The 12,078-nt window shown below is 39.9% G+C and overlaps 1 protein-coding gene across 1 annotated transcript in view; it reads left to right on the top strand.

Annotated features, from left to right (window-relative positions):
* The window catches only part of mslnb (mesothelin b), a 37,559-nt gene continuing 25,481 nt past the window's right edge, over window positions 1-12,078 (top strand). Inside the window, 34 exon segments of the mRNA XM_016252363.1 lie at window positions 1-10; window positions 2,846-2,941; window positions 3,371-3,395; window positions 3,615-3,663; window positions 5,207-5,326; window positions 5,410-5,588; window positions 5,679-5,782; window positions 5,868-5,980; window positions 6,092-6,304; window positions 6,611-6,685; window positions 6,774-7,006; window positions 7,105-7,189; window positions 7,302-7,445; window positions 7,528-7,730; window positions 7,826-7,929; window positions 8,019-8,128; window positions 8,288-8,464; window positions 8,572-8,603; window positions 8,697-8,788; window positions 8,943-8,965; window positions 9,067-9,088; window positions 9,198-9,225; window positions 9,312-9,387; window positions 9,542-9,700; window positions 9,789-10,000; window positions 10,087-10,175; window positions 10,259-10,377; window positions 10,488-10,664; window positions 10,848-10,879; window positions 10,961-11,058; window positions 11,166-11,191; window positions 11,357-11,378; window positions 11,794-11,821; window positions 11,909-11,984. Of these exon segments, the coding sequence (XP_016107849.1) occupies window positions 2,890-2,941; window positions 3,371-3,395; window positions 3,615-3,663; window positions 5,207-5,326; window positions 5,410-5,588; window positions 5,679-5,782; window positions 5,868-5,980; window positions 6,092-6,304; window positions 6,611-6,685; window positions 6,774-7,006; window positions 7,105-7,189; window positions 7,302-7,445; window positions 7,528-7,730; window positions 7,826-7,929; window positions 8,019-8,128; window positions 8,288-8,464; window positions 8,572-8,603; window positions 8,697-8,788; window positions 8,943-8,965; window positions 9,067-9,088; window positions 9,198-9,225; window positions 9,312-9,387; window positions 9,542-9,700; window positions 9,789-10,000; window positions 10,087-10,175; window positions 10,259-10,377; window positions 10,488-10,664; window positions 10,848-10,879; window positions 10,961-11,058; window positions 11,166-11,191; window positions 11,357-11,378; window positions 11,794-11,821; window positions 11,909-11,984 (3,297 nt within the window). The 5' untranslated portion in view covers window positions 1-10; window positions 2,846-2,889.

The following is a 12,078-nucleotide window of genomic DNA, read 5'->3' as shown; positions in this document are numbered from 1 at the left end:
CACCTGACAGGTAAGCTCAGTGATTGCTCGTTATGTAAAGAGTGTTCTGAGGTTTACCGCACTAAGGCTGATGTTTCACCAGAAAACTTTCAGTTCATATGATCTTCATTTGTCGGTATTTGTTTGTTGTGTATAGACCTCTATTTACACAGCTTAACAAATAACCTATTCATTATCTGTTCATGTTTTTTGCAGTACCCAATCTAAAGTGGAAACTCTTCATCATTTGCAAATGTTTATAAATGTTACTAATCATTAATACCTTTATGAGCAGTCATCTCGATGGCAAAAAGTGTCCTGAAAGACCCGAAATTACCCCATTCACACATCTTTACTAATCATTTATTAATCATTTGTTCATGTTTTTGCAGTAGCCAATCTAAAGTTGAAACTTTTCATCATTTGTAAATGTTTATATACGCAATTACTAATCATTCAGGATCTTTATGGGCATTGGACTTTTAGCTACTGTTGCAAAAAAAATGTTTTTATTACCTCAACACTCACATTCAGTGTAACATTAAACAGGATATTCCTTGAATTATAAATAAACAGGAGAAAATAAATCACTTTTTAAAAGAAAATGCTTGTTCATTTATAAAGCATATAATATAAACAGATTGAACCGTGTTCTTATAGTAATCAAACTGACCCCTGTACACTGTTGACCCTTTAACCAGCCCTTAAACCTACCCAAACCAGTCCCTAAACTTACCTGTATCACACCTCACCAGCAGCTAAAGTGTTGTGCATTAACTCAAGCTTTTCATCTGTTAAAATCATTTGGATGAAAGTGCTTGATCATATGGAATTGAAGGTTTAGTGACATTTGCAAGCATTTTAACTTTAACATGAAATAATGATTTGTTTGAACATGATCTAATGTTTAATAAGTTTATTAGCAAACATTAACAAGCACATTATTTCACATTTTTAACTCTTTGAATATATATTAACTAACGATCCATTAAGCATTATATATTTTTTGTTAATGATTTATTAATGAAAGTTATTATAAAGTGTTACCCTGATCTCTATTTTTTAAATCAAATCATATCTGATGTCTTAGATGAGAGTGATGTAAAGTTATTAGATTGGTTATGAGATGAGCTTAATGACCACAAACATTTTTATGAATGCATAAACACAAGATTATGCATTCAATGAGCAATTCATTTCTTACAGAATGTATTCATCTTTGTTAACATTAGTTAATAAAAACACAGCTACTCGTTAGTTCTTGTTAGCTCGGGTCCATTAAACAACATTAAGATACAACCTTTGATTTTATAAATGTATAAGTAAATATTGAAATTAACAGTAACAGTGATTAGCATTAACTGATTTAAGTATTTTTTAATGTGAGTTCATGTGATTTAAAGTACTTTACTAAAGTAGAGTAACTAGTGTTACCAACGTTTCATATGATTTGCTATTTTTTGTATGATGTTCACAGATTTTGGTTGAAAATCATGTGCGAGTTTAGCCTTGGAAAGATTAAGTCAAACATTAGCAGATTTTTCCATCATGAGCCGATCGTGATTTAGATCTTGTATCCGGAGAATTGAGACGTGACCGAGACGTCTCAGAAGTGATTTCTAGATATCGTTTAATATTGCTAAAGTACATTGCTGAAAATCCTTTTGTGTTCATGTCACTCTCAATTCAGTCACATAGTTTATATCCCAGAATATATGGATGTGATTTATCCTCATGTCATCTGGTTGGCTTATAGTTTTTTTACAGTATATGATACCACGTTAAAAATGTGGTACAATATTTTTCCAGCATCTGAAGTTTTTTTAATAAAATCATGTATTTCCATCAAATCAAATCAAATCTGTTATTACTTAATTAACTTACTTTGTGTACTAGTCCGTTTTTGAGACTGATATAGTTGTAGGAATGGCTTAAAAAAGAAATATAGGATATAGTAGGCCTATATAATTTTTCATTTCATATCATCGTCATGATTTCCTTCCTTCCCAATGCACTCAGACACTTATTTGCACTTCATGTTTCAGAAGTCAATCATGAGCATATGAGAGGCGGAATGCCATCATTTTTGTGTTTGATTGTTCTGTTTTATGGGATGACATTTGTCTTAAAGAGTGAGTGAATGTGTTAAACCTCTTCGGTGATCTCCTCACTCGCCTGGTTTAACCAGCTGTGGCTCTGTTGTGTTCAGTGTGGAACGACAGAGATGTGTGTGAGAATGTGCTGCTGTTCTGTGTTTGTAATCCAACACATGATGCCACACTGCCCACAGATAACACCTGACACATTCAAGCGGCCTTTGACTTCTGGCTTAATTCATATTAACAGCTGAACTACGATCATACAAATGCTCTTTGAGTTCCCATGCTTTATATTATATTATATTATATTATATTATATTATATTATATTATATTATATTATGCTGTATTTTCAGCATCATTACTCCAGTCTTCAGTGTCACATGATCTTCAGAAATCATTCTAATATGCTGATTTTTATAATTTCTGAATGTTGACAATTATTTATTTATTTTTAAACAAAGAAATGTAGCCTTGGTGAGCAGAAGAAACTTACTGAAATATTGATATATATATATATTTTATTTGAAATACTTTCAAAATATAAAAAGCATTCATGCATGTGTGTGTGTGTGTGTGTGTGTGTGTGTGTCAGTTCAGGGTTGTTTTTATCCCTTCTTCAAGCAGCTGTAAAATCTTTCTTGTACTGTATGGCATAACAAGCTGAAAGCTTGAGACTAATGAAACTTCTGTTCTCAGTCATTCAATTTAACAATCATCTGAGAAATAAGCATTCCATTGACCTGGCGTTGTGTCTGTTTCTCTAAGAGCTGAACTTCACAGGAGTGTCTAAGGGAAGCAGATCAGTCCTCATGAGAACGCCTCTAATTTTCCTGCTCCTGTATGTGGGAGCGATGGGTTTTGGTGAGTCCACAATTATCACTTGTATTTAAACTCATTAATGAAAAACAGCACACTAATCAACAAACAGGTGCTTTATGTCCATGTTATGAGTGTCTGAGAAAATGCACAGGATGGTTATTATATTTAAATACTCTTATTTCATACTCTGGAGTACCTGATTGGTCAGTGGTGTCTTTCAAATACTTGTCAATAATGGCGTTTATAATTTTCTCGCTCAAGTGTTTTCCTCCATAGCTGTGCTAGTTTCATGTCTGACTGTCCTGCTCACAGAATTAAATCTTACAGACTCTGATTAATATATGTGATTAAATGCACAGATACACAGATTAAATGCAGGCACTCTGTCAGAGTTTATTTTGCCATAATGTCCAGCTAAGTGTACATTATGACAGATGTAAGATATGACTCTCTGTCTCTCTCTGTTTTCAGGCATTATGTGTTCAGCGGTGCAGAGGTGGGTGAAACACTTCAGATCTTTCCATTATGTAACCTATAGAAACTTTTGAGACAAAATGACCCATCCAGAATGCAGTCTTTCTTGTGTTTTATGTTGTTGTTGTGAAATGACTTAACATTTCTGACTTTCATTCACCATGACCTATCGCTCACTTTCCATTCTGCTCCATCTCCTCCCTCTGCCCACATTAATCTCGTCTCATTTCATGATTTACAGTCAAACCTGTGGAACGAGTGCTGAACTTACAGCAGAACAATGCACTGATGTGAGTTCACACACACACATATATGAGGGGCCGTACAAGCCATAATTCATTCTAGCACTCTCACACACTTACATTCTCCTTTCACATACATATATTCTCCTTTCACATACATATATTCTCCTTTCACATACATATATTCTTTGCTTTCACACACTTACATTCTCCTTTCACATACATATATTCTTTGCTTTCACATACATACATTCTCCTTTCACATACATATATATATAGAATGTATGTATGTCTGAAGAAAATATGTGTATGTAAGAGAAGAATGTATGTATGTGTGAGAGAGAGTATAGTGGAAACGGAAGGAGTATAGTGGAAACGGAAGGAGTATAGTGGAAACGGAAGGCGTATAGTGGAAACGGAAGGCGTATAGTGGAAACGGAAGGAGTATAGTGGAAACGGAAGGCGTATAGTGGAAACGGAAGGAGTATAGTGGAAACGGAAGGCGTATAGTGGAAACGGAAGGAGTATAGTGGAAACGGAAGGAGTATAGTGGAAACGGAAGGAGCACACACACACACACACACACACACACACACACACACACAAGATATTTTTAGACTGTTCTTTGTTGGAGAGTTTTGTCTGTTTGGGACAGCAGAGCTAAACAGACGCACTCACTATGAACTAAACAATAATGCAAGATGAGCGATGTGATATAAAGAAACCTAATGCCTTTTTTAGCATTAAAATGAATAAAATGACAGAGTTCTCAGAGGTGATACAATGACTAACCAAAACCATTAACAAGACAATAGCAGAACAACACTGGAGACAGACGCAAACAGGCTGATTAGACAACAATCCTCCAGACAGAAACGTGAAACCAAAGGGAACATGACCACTCTTTCTAAATAAAAGTAACCTAGACAAAAACAAGATCATAGACACAATGAAACCCCTCCACTGCCATCAGTCACTAGAGAAAGCCTATGGAGCATGTTACTTATAGACTTCTAGAGCAGCTCCTGCAGTTCAGATAACATACAAAACATGGGAATTATGGATTCTGTTGAACTCTGAACAGTAGTATAGAGGAAAAATCCAAAATCAAGTCAAGTCACATTTATTTATATAGCACTTTATATAATAAAAAGCAGCTCTACAAAATGGAATGGTGTCTTTATTCAGATCAATTCAGTTCTCTTCTCATCTGATAGCGTCAGTGCAGTTAAATCAATAACATGACTAAATATTAAGTATCTTTTAAAAGCCAGAGGTGACAGTGGCAAGGAACCCAAACTCCAACCTGAAATATAAGCTTTTTTAATGCTGTTTGGGTATTTGTTGCTGGTTTGAAATATGCCAAGTTGTTAATTATGTTAATAAGTTAAACATAACTGGGGCAAGAAGTTTTTGAGATTTCAGGATTTCTCCATTCAAGTTAAAAAGGACTTGGTGTCTGATATAGATGCCCGGAGGCATTGCAAGTATGGTCGCAGAGTGAACAGACTTCCTTCGAATGGGACTCGAACCCACATTTAATGCCGTAAACTCTCATTCTCAATCTGTGCTGTATTTATTGCTGTCTCAGTTGGACGGTCCCACGCAGAGCTTCCTGACGTGTGCAGGCGTCTCATCAGAGCCTGATGCAGACCACATCCTGAACCTGAAGGGACTCATCAGCGCCACTCTGGACATCTATTCCTTCATGGTACACCAGCACTCACACAGACACACATATATCCCATGAGCCTTCACTGCTGTGGCTCCACCATGACGCTGTCTGTCTCGCAGCGCTCCAGTGTGGCCGGCGTGCCGGTCGTGGATTTGTCGGGAGGCATCAGTATGAATGAGGATCACATGATCAGAGCGTGGCTGGACATCAAACTCACTCCTCTGCTGTCGTCCATCTCCAGAAACTTCCTCACATGCCTCAGCAACAGAAACTTCAGCTGCAGTGCCTACCATACTGTGTATGACAACACACACTAAAAGCAGAAAATGAATGAGGACCTCATTGTGTATGTGTGTGTTTGACTGTGTGTGCTTTGTTGTGTGTATAGTGTGAAGGAGTTGAGTCAGCATTTCTCCGGTCTGGATCCAGTGCGACAGAAGTGGATCTATGCTTTCTTCATGTACCCGTTTCTCTCTAGAAACACATCCTCAGGTAACACTTCACCTCTTGCACTGGCGTTTTGTGTTCTGTGAGGGTTTTGTGCAGGTTTGTGTAGTCTGATTGTGTGTTGTTGTAGGTTGTGTAGATCCAGAGGACAGCACTGAGGACTGGCTCATGAAGAACTTCGGCTCATTCTCGGTCATGGCTCAAGTGCGAGACTTCACATCCATCAACATGCTCTTCAGCGGGGTAGGAATACTCACTCTCGCATCTGATGTTATCCTGATGGTCATTCGATGGCAACCTCAGCTCTGTGCTGATGTCCTGGAGATTTTCTGAGGTTCTTCCCTGTCTTGTCAGCTGGAGGTTTTGCACCTCTTGAGTCCAGAACAGAAGGCAGAGCTTCTCCTTCATCCCGAGGTGGTGGGCTTGACGAACAGCTCCCTCGGCCTGGTGTTTCAGAGTTTGCTTTCCTCTCTGTTGCCCTCTGAGGACCCATGGCCTTCCAACAATGGCACAGCATATTATATGAGCACCGTTCCATCTGCCTCACCTCAGGACCCTCTTGGACAGGCAAGAATCATACCAGTCACAGTATCTGGATGTAAATCATAACTGGGCAAGTTTTGATCTCAAGAACCACTTTCCTGCCGATTTCAGCTCCAACCTTAATCAAACCTACTGGAACAAACTAGCCAAGATCTCCAGGATTACTAGAAAGTTATAGATGGTTTTGTTTGATTATTGGTGAAGCTGAACTCTGCAAGAAGGTGTATCTTGAGGGCCATGGTTGCCCAGCCCTGATGTAGATGAGTAAATAAGTAGATGTTTAAGAGACTGTGATATTGAATGATAAACTGGTCTGATGTGTGGTTTCAGGCACTGAATGGATTAATGACGGCATTTAGTCCTGTCGGGAGTTTTGTTAGACAGTTTGTGTCCTTGACGAAGCCGGTAACAGCACAAACACACATTCAGTAAGGCATTACAACCCCAAACCTCATCTCCTAATTTCTGCTGTCTATTTGCTTGCTTCCTTTAGCAAAACTTGAGCAGCATGCGGAGCACCACACTGGTGCAGGCCATGATCAACCTGACACTCGCCGAGCTCGCCGCTCCGTTCAAGCAGAATTCCAGCCAGCAGCTGGTCACATTTGACCCCATGAACATTAATGACTGGTTCACGCATGTGGTTTCTCCCATACTCCGGCGATTTCTTCCTCCCGGCCAGATAGAAATCCACCCAAACCTCACGGCTGTCTTCCATAACCAGTTGTGAGTTTGCTGCGCTAGTAATGTCATAGTTATCCAGAAACTTCCTCTGATGGAGTACTGAGAACGCTCTGATGTGGTTTGGGGTGTTTACTCTTTAGCTACATTGAGACGGGAATGGGAACTGGAGCCCAGAATGAAAGTCAGGACATCTGCAGTGTCTTTATTGATAATAGAACGTGTGGGGTAAGCTAAACGCAGGCTGGGAACATACATACACATTATTCCAAGCATCTTCTCTGCTGGCATGGCATTAGGATTTCATTTCATATCTCACACAGTGTTTATGTCTTTCTAGCTGACGGACCTGGTGGAACATGTGGCCACAGTCCTGCACTGCGCAGCACGCTCAAACCTCACGCTCAATGAGGAGATGCTCTCGAATGTCGTCCTGCATCTCTCCCAGAATCTCAACGCTCTGCTGCAGCAGCTCTCCATGACTGTAAGAAATGCCAGATCTCACATCAGCTGTGTAGAAACCAGTAGTTTATATAATTCCTGTTTGCATGTTGTTTCTTGCCCAGAACTTCAGTTCCCAGAGTTCCCCCTTCAGTGACATCCTGGACCAAATGGTTCATGACACCTTCACGATGAGCAACTTGCAGGATGAGTCGTTTGTAAGATTATGGTTCCAGATCAAGTTAAAGCCTCTTCTCTCCACACTGACTCCAGAATATCTCACGTGCCTCAGTCACAAAGAGTTCAGCTGCCAGACCTTCCAGATACTGTATGCCCACTGAACGCATAAGTGCTAATCCCACCTGATGAACTCTGTTCTCAGCTGACCTCCACTCTCACCTGACCTACATGCTGTCCTTTCAGTGTTTCAGAACTCAGCGACAACATGCTCCTGATGTCAGAACAAGGTGTGCAGGATGTTTATCAGTATTTCATCAGATCCTTCCTGAGCCTACAAAATGTTTCAGGTACATCTATCCATCTATCTGTTTATCCATCCATACATTCATCCATCCATCCATCCATCTATAAATATATTTTATCAACATGTTTTCAGGTGGCTGCCCTGCGGAGAACAGCAGCATCTGGGTTACTCTGAATCTTGGTGGATTTTCAAAGTTTGCAACACTGAGGGAAATGTACCAGCTGAACCAAGACTTCAGCGCTGTGAGTTACCCACATTCCCACTGACAAGAACATCTGCTGCACTTCAGCTTGTTTTATTCTGTTTCTAAAACAAAGATTCAGCTATATTCTCTGTTTAATGTGATTGATAATTAGATTTCTGTTTGTCTGTTAAATGAAATGTTTCTTTGTGTATTTCAGATAGATGCATTGGTGGTTCTCTCCCCCAGACAGACAGCTGAACTCATAGTTGAGGATTTTGCAGGTCTGCCAGTGAAAAGTATCATCATAAACATAGTTTTTGATCATATCCTGGTTTCTCCTGAAGACCGTGGTCTAGTTGAGATGCTTGGATATCTCATCATGCTCGCTGGCCAGGTAAGAGCATCTATGCCAAAGACTGTCTGTCTGTGGACATATGGCAAGACGTATAATTGCTTTGGAGTAAGGTGATTTTTTTTCCCTTATTTTGTTTTTTATGTCAGATGGGTTTGGAGTGCTCGTCATACCAGCAGATGTAAGTAAAACATTTTATATTACACTGTTTCTTTTACTATTTCTGCACTGCTTCGGTCGAGGCCCAGTTTCACATGATTTCTCTCTCTTTCAGGGTTCAGAGGCTGCAGGGATCTGTGGTTCCTCCACACATAATGCAACACATCAAGGACTACATGAGTCAGCTGGAACAGATGGCACCTCCTGGTACAGATACATGCACACAAACAAAACAAGTTAAAATTATGGCAGATTAACTAAATATCTTCTTAGTCAGCAAATTTAGTCTCTAAGCTACAGTTTTGATTGACACATTTTTCTATGCTGTAACTCTGAGATTTTACTATTGTGTCTTTAACAGGCTGTTTTCCTCCACCTGTTACGGTAAGAAACACAAGTTTTAATCTCATGGGTTGATATTTTCATAAACATAAAAGAAAAGTACTTCACATTCTATTATTGATTTATGGTCATGTACTTTGCAGTGTATTTCAACATCAATCAATGGTAAGTTTAACATTGTTTAAGCTGTACAGTACCATAAACAAAAATGCACTGTCAATAAAAAAAATGTGCTGTCTGTTTTTCTTATTTTCCTTTTAATTTACTTTTACAGAATCCTCTATTTGTAATGGAATCAGCAGGTACTGTTCTTTTTTGGAATTTTTACTGAGTAAAAATACAATTCAAAGTATATAAAAATAATGAGAAGAGTTTATCTGCCCCTAAGTAACGAGACTCTCCTGTCCGCTGGACTTGTGAGCGCCCCCTGTAGTGTGGACCTGCAGCAGTACGCTTGCTCTTCGGTAAGAAGACCATGAACAGAAAACTCAGTTCACATGAGCTGATGTTAATGATCGTCTGGGAATCTGCGTCCCTCCAAATGTGCAGCAGTTTCTGGAATCAGCATAATATTTCCTGAACGTTGATGTCCACTGATGAAATCTTCTGTGTTTGTAGATCACAGGCTTCACTGCTGGAAACCTGGCTGGACTCCTGATGTGTCAACTATCCAGCAGCAGCAGTTACTCCAAGGAGATCTGGAAACTGCTTTTCACCAAAGCAAATGATGTTCTGGACGGAGCCCTCGTCATCTTCTCCAGTGCAGCAGCAAATATGGTAAATGAGTCTTGTACATCTGTCCTCTAGTGTTCAGTGTTAGATTGACTGGGAATCTGACAGTAATTCCTCCCCATTACATCATCAGTCTCAGCCAATCAGAGGTGAAGTCGTGTCCCAAGTGCTGGATGTGATTGCAGAGTTGAGACTGGAGCGCATCAGTCCTGACCAATGGAGAGACCTCCCTTTCATCAGCAAGTTGTTGGGTCAATATCTGAAGCCATTTTTACCGTTTGCGTCATCATCCCTACTGCAGTGCACTAGCAGCAAAAACCTCAGCTGCCAAACTTACCAGCACATGTAAGAAAAGATGTCCTCAACAATAGCTAAAGACTGTCATGAGCTGATAAGATGCTTGTTCAACATTATTTTCAACCATTTCTCAGTCTGTCAGAGGTCACACTCGTCAATCAGTCTCAAGGAAGAAACATGGTGAGCTTCTTCATCCTGCCCTTCCTCAGAAGAAACACAACAGGTGAGGTGGAGGTTCACAGATGTTTCAAATGAAGGTTCTGGAGTTCATGAAGGTGATTTGACTGTGTCTGTTGTGTGTGTCAGATGCGGGCTGTGTGACGACTGCTAACAACAGTGTTGAGTGGCTGCAGAAGAACTTTGGCCCGTTCTCTCAGTATGTGTCTCTCAAAGATCTGCTCCCCATCAACAGACTCTTCGATCCCGTATGTCTCCACATCTTCCCATGTGATTTCATCAAAGAAGATTTATAAAAATAACACCAACGTCTCCTTACCCTTCACTTTAATTCTCTTGTTCTTCTCTGTGGGTTTAGTTGGAGACCCTGGACGATCTCACTCCAAAGCAGGTGGCTGGACTGATGGTTGACGATCTACCTGGTCTTCCAGAGCAGGAAGTCGTCATCAATACAGTGTTTGATCATCTGCTTGTGTCTCCTGTGGAGCGAGGACTTCCTGATGTTCTTCAAAACCTTCTCTCAATCTCACGGATGGTAAAATATACACAGTTGTTCTCAATGTCTCTCCATCAAACGCTACTCTGATGCCTCAGGGTTTCGTCTTTACATGTGGATTGTATTAAATGAGATTTTAAGTAAATATGTAGTGGTCAAATAAGTGAGTTTGATGAATCATATGTGTGACAACAGCACTGAAGCTTGTTTGTGTTTCTACAGACCATTATTCCGTGCAGCTCCTACATACTGATGTAATTGTATTTGGTACACTATATTGAGTCTTTGGCGTCTCTTGCACTGAGATCTGCTGTAATTCTGTGGTTCTTTCTCAGATTCCAGAGGCTGTTTCAGGCTTTACCTTCCCTGCCGACAGAGATGGAGACTGTGGTCTTCCACACAACTGGAGAACTCAAGCAGAATGGAGCAAGAGGTCATTCTTGATCTTCCTCATCTATCACTGTCGACTCCTCTAGAAGATTAGCATGTTTCTCATTACTTCTGCTGGAATTAACGAATTAATGTTTGTCTTATTTTCAGACTGCTCACTTCCTGAACCTCCAACAGTAAGAATTTATTTTTAGCATCAGTTCCGTCTCCGTCTTGTTCTGTCCCACACAGTTCCTCACTGTTTAAAACTTTTTCATAAAAAATGTTTAAAGCAATTTGTGTTTTGAGTTTTTTTTTCCATTTTGTCATTGACTTTGTTCTCTCTTTTTCATCTGTTTCAGTGTCTGGTCACTCCTGTGAATGGTAAGTGCTTTTGTAGAACATGTTAGTTTCTGAAATTAAACTAATCAGTGTGTCTAATGGAGCCTTGAATGTTGCAATGAACTGAATCTTCATTCCCTCCTATGTTTCCAAGCTTTAATGTTCCCCCAAATTAACCATATCTTCCTAGTTTACCTCAGACTCAATTATAAACGTTGCTATATAAATCTGGGGATCATAAGACCTGGGAATTTGCCAATGACTTCCTCTAACCATGTAGCCAACAAGAAATAGAAAGAATCTGTCCACAAATCTGAACAAGTTTTGTTGGTCAATTTTCTACATCTGTTACTTTCTCTTAACCTGCTTGACTATTGCATTGTGATTTACGGGTGTTGTACTGAGATGTAAATGAAATCCAGTAGCACTAATCAATGTTTTCTGATGGATTTAACAGCTACCAGAGTTTGTTCAGGAGTCAACAGGTACGAGCAAACACTCTTTTCTCCACTTTGACTGTGACATCATCTGTGAGACAGGAAGTGCTCATGAAATTCTGATGTGCCCCACAGTAACGAGACTCTCCTGTCCGCTGGACTCGTGAGCGCCCCCTGTAGTGTGGACCTGCAGCAGTACGCTTGCTCTTCGGTAAGAAGACCATGAACAGAAAACTCAATTCACATGAGCTGATGTTGACGATCGTCTGGGAATCTGCGTCCCTCCAAATGTGCAGCAGTTTCTG

This window comes from Sinocyclocheilus grahami, unplaced genomic scaffold, assembly GCF_001515645.1.
Source record: "Sinocyclocheilus grahami isolate Dianchi unplaced genomic scaffold, SAMN03320097.WGS_v1.1 scaffold1102.1, whole genome shotgun sequence".
Lineage (NCBI taxonomy): Eukaryota > Metazoa > Chordata > Actinopteri > Cypriniformes > Cyprinidae > Sinocyclocheilus > Sinocyclocheilus grahami.
This window is presented reverse-complemented; position numbering and strand designations above follow the sequence as displayed.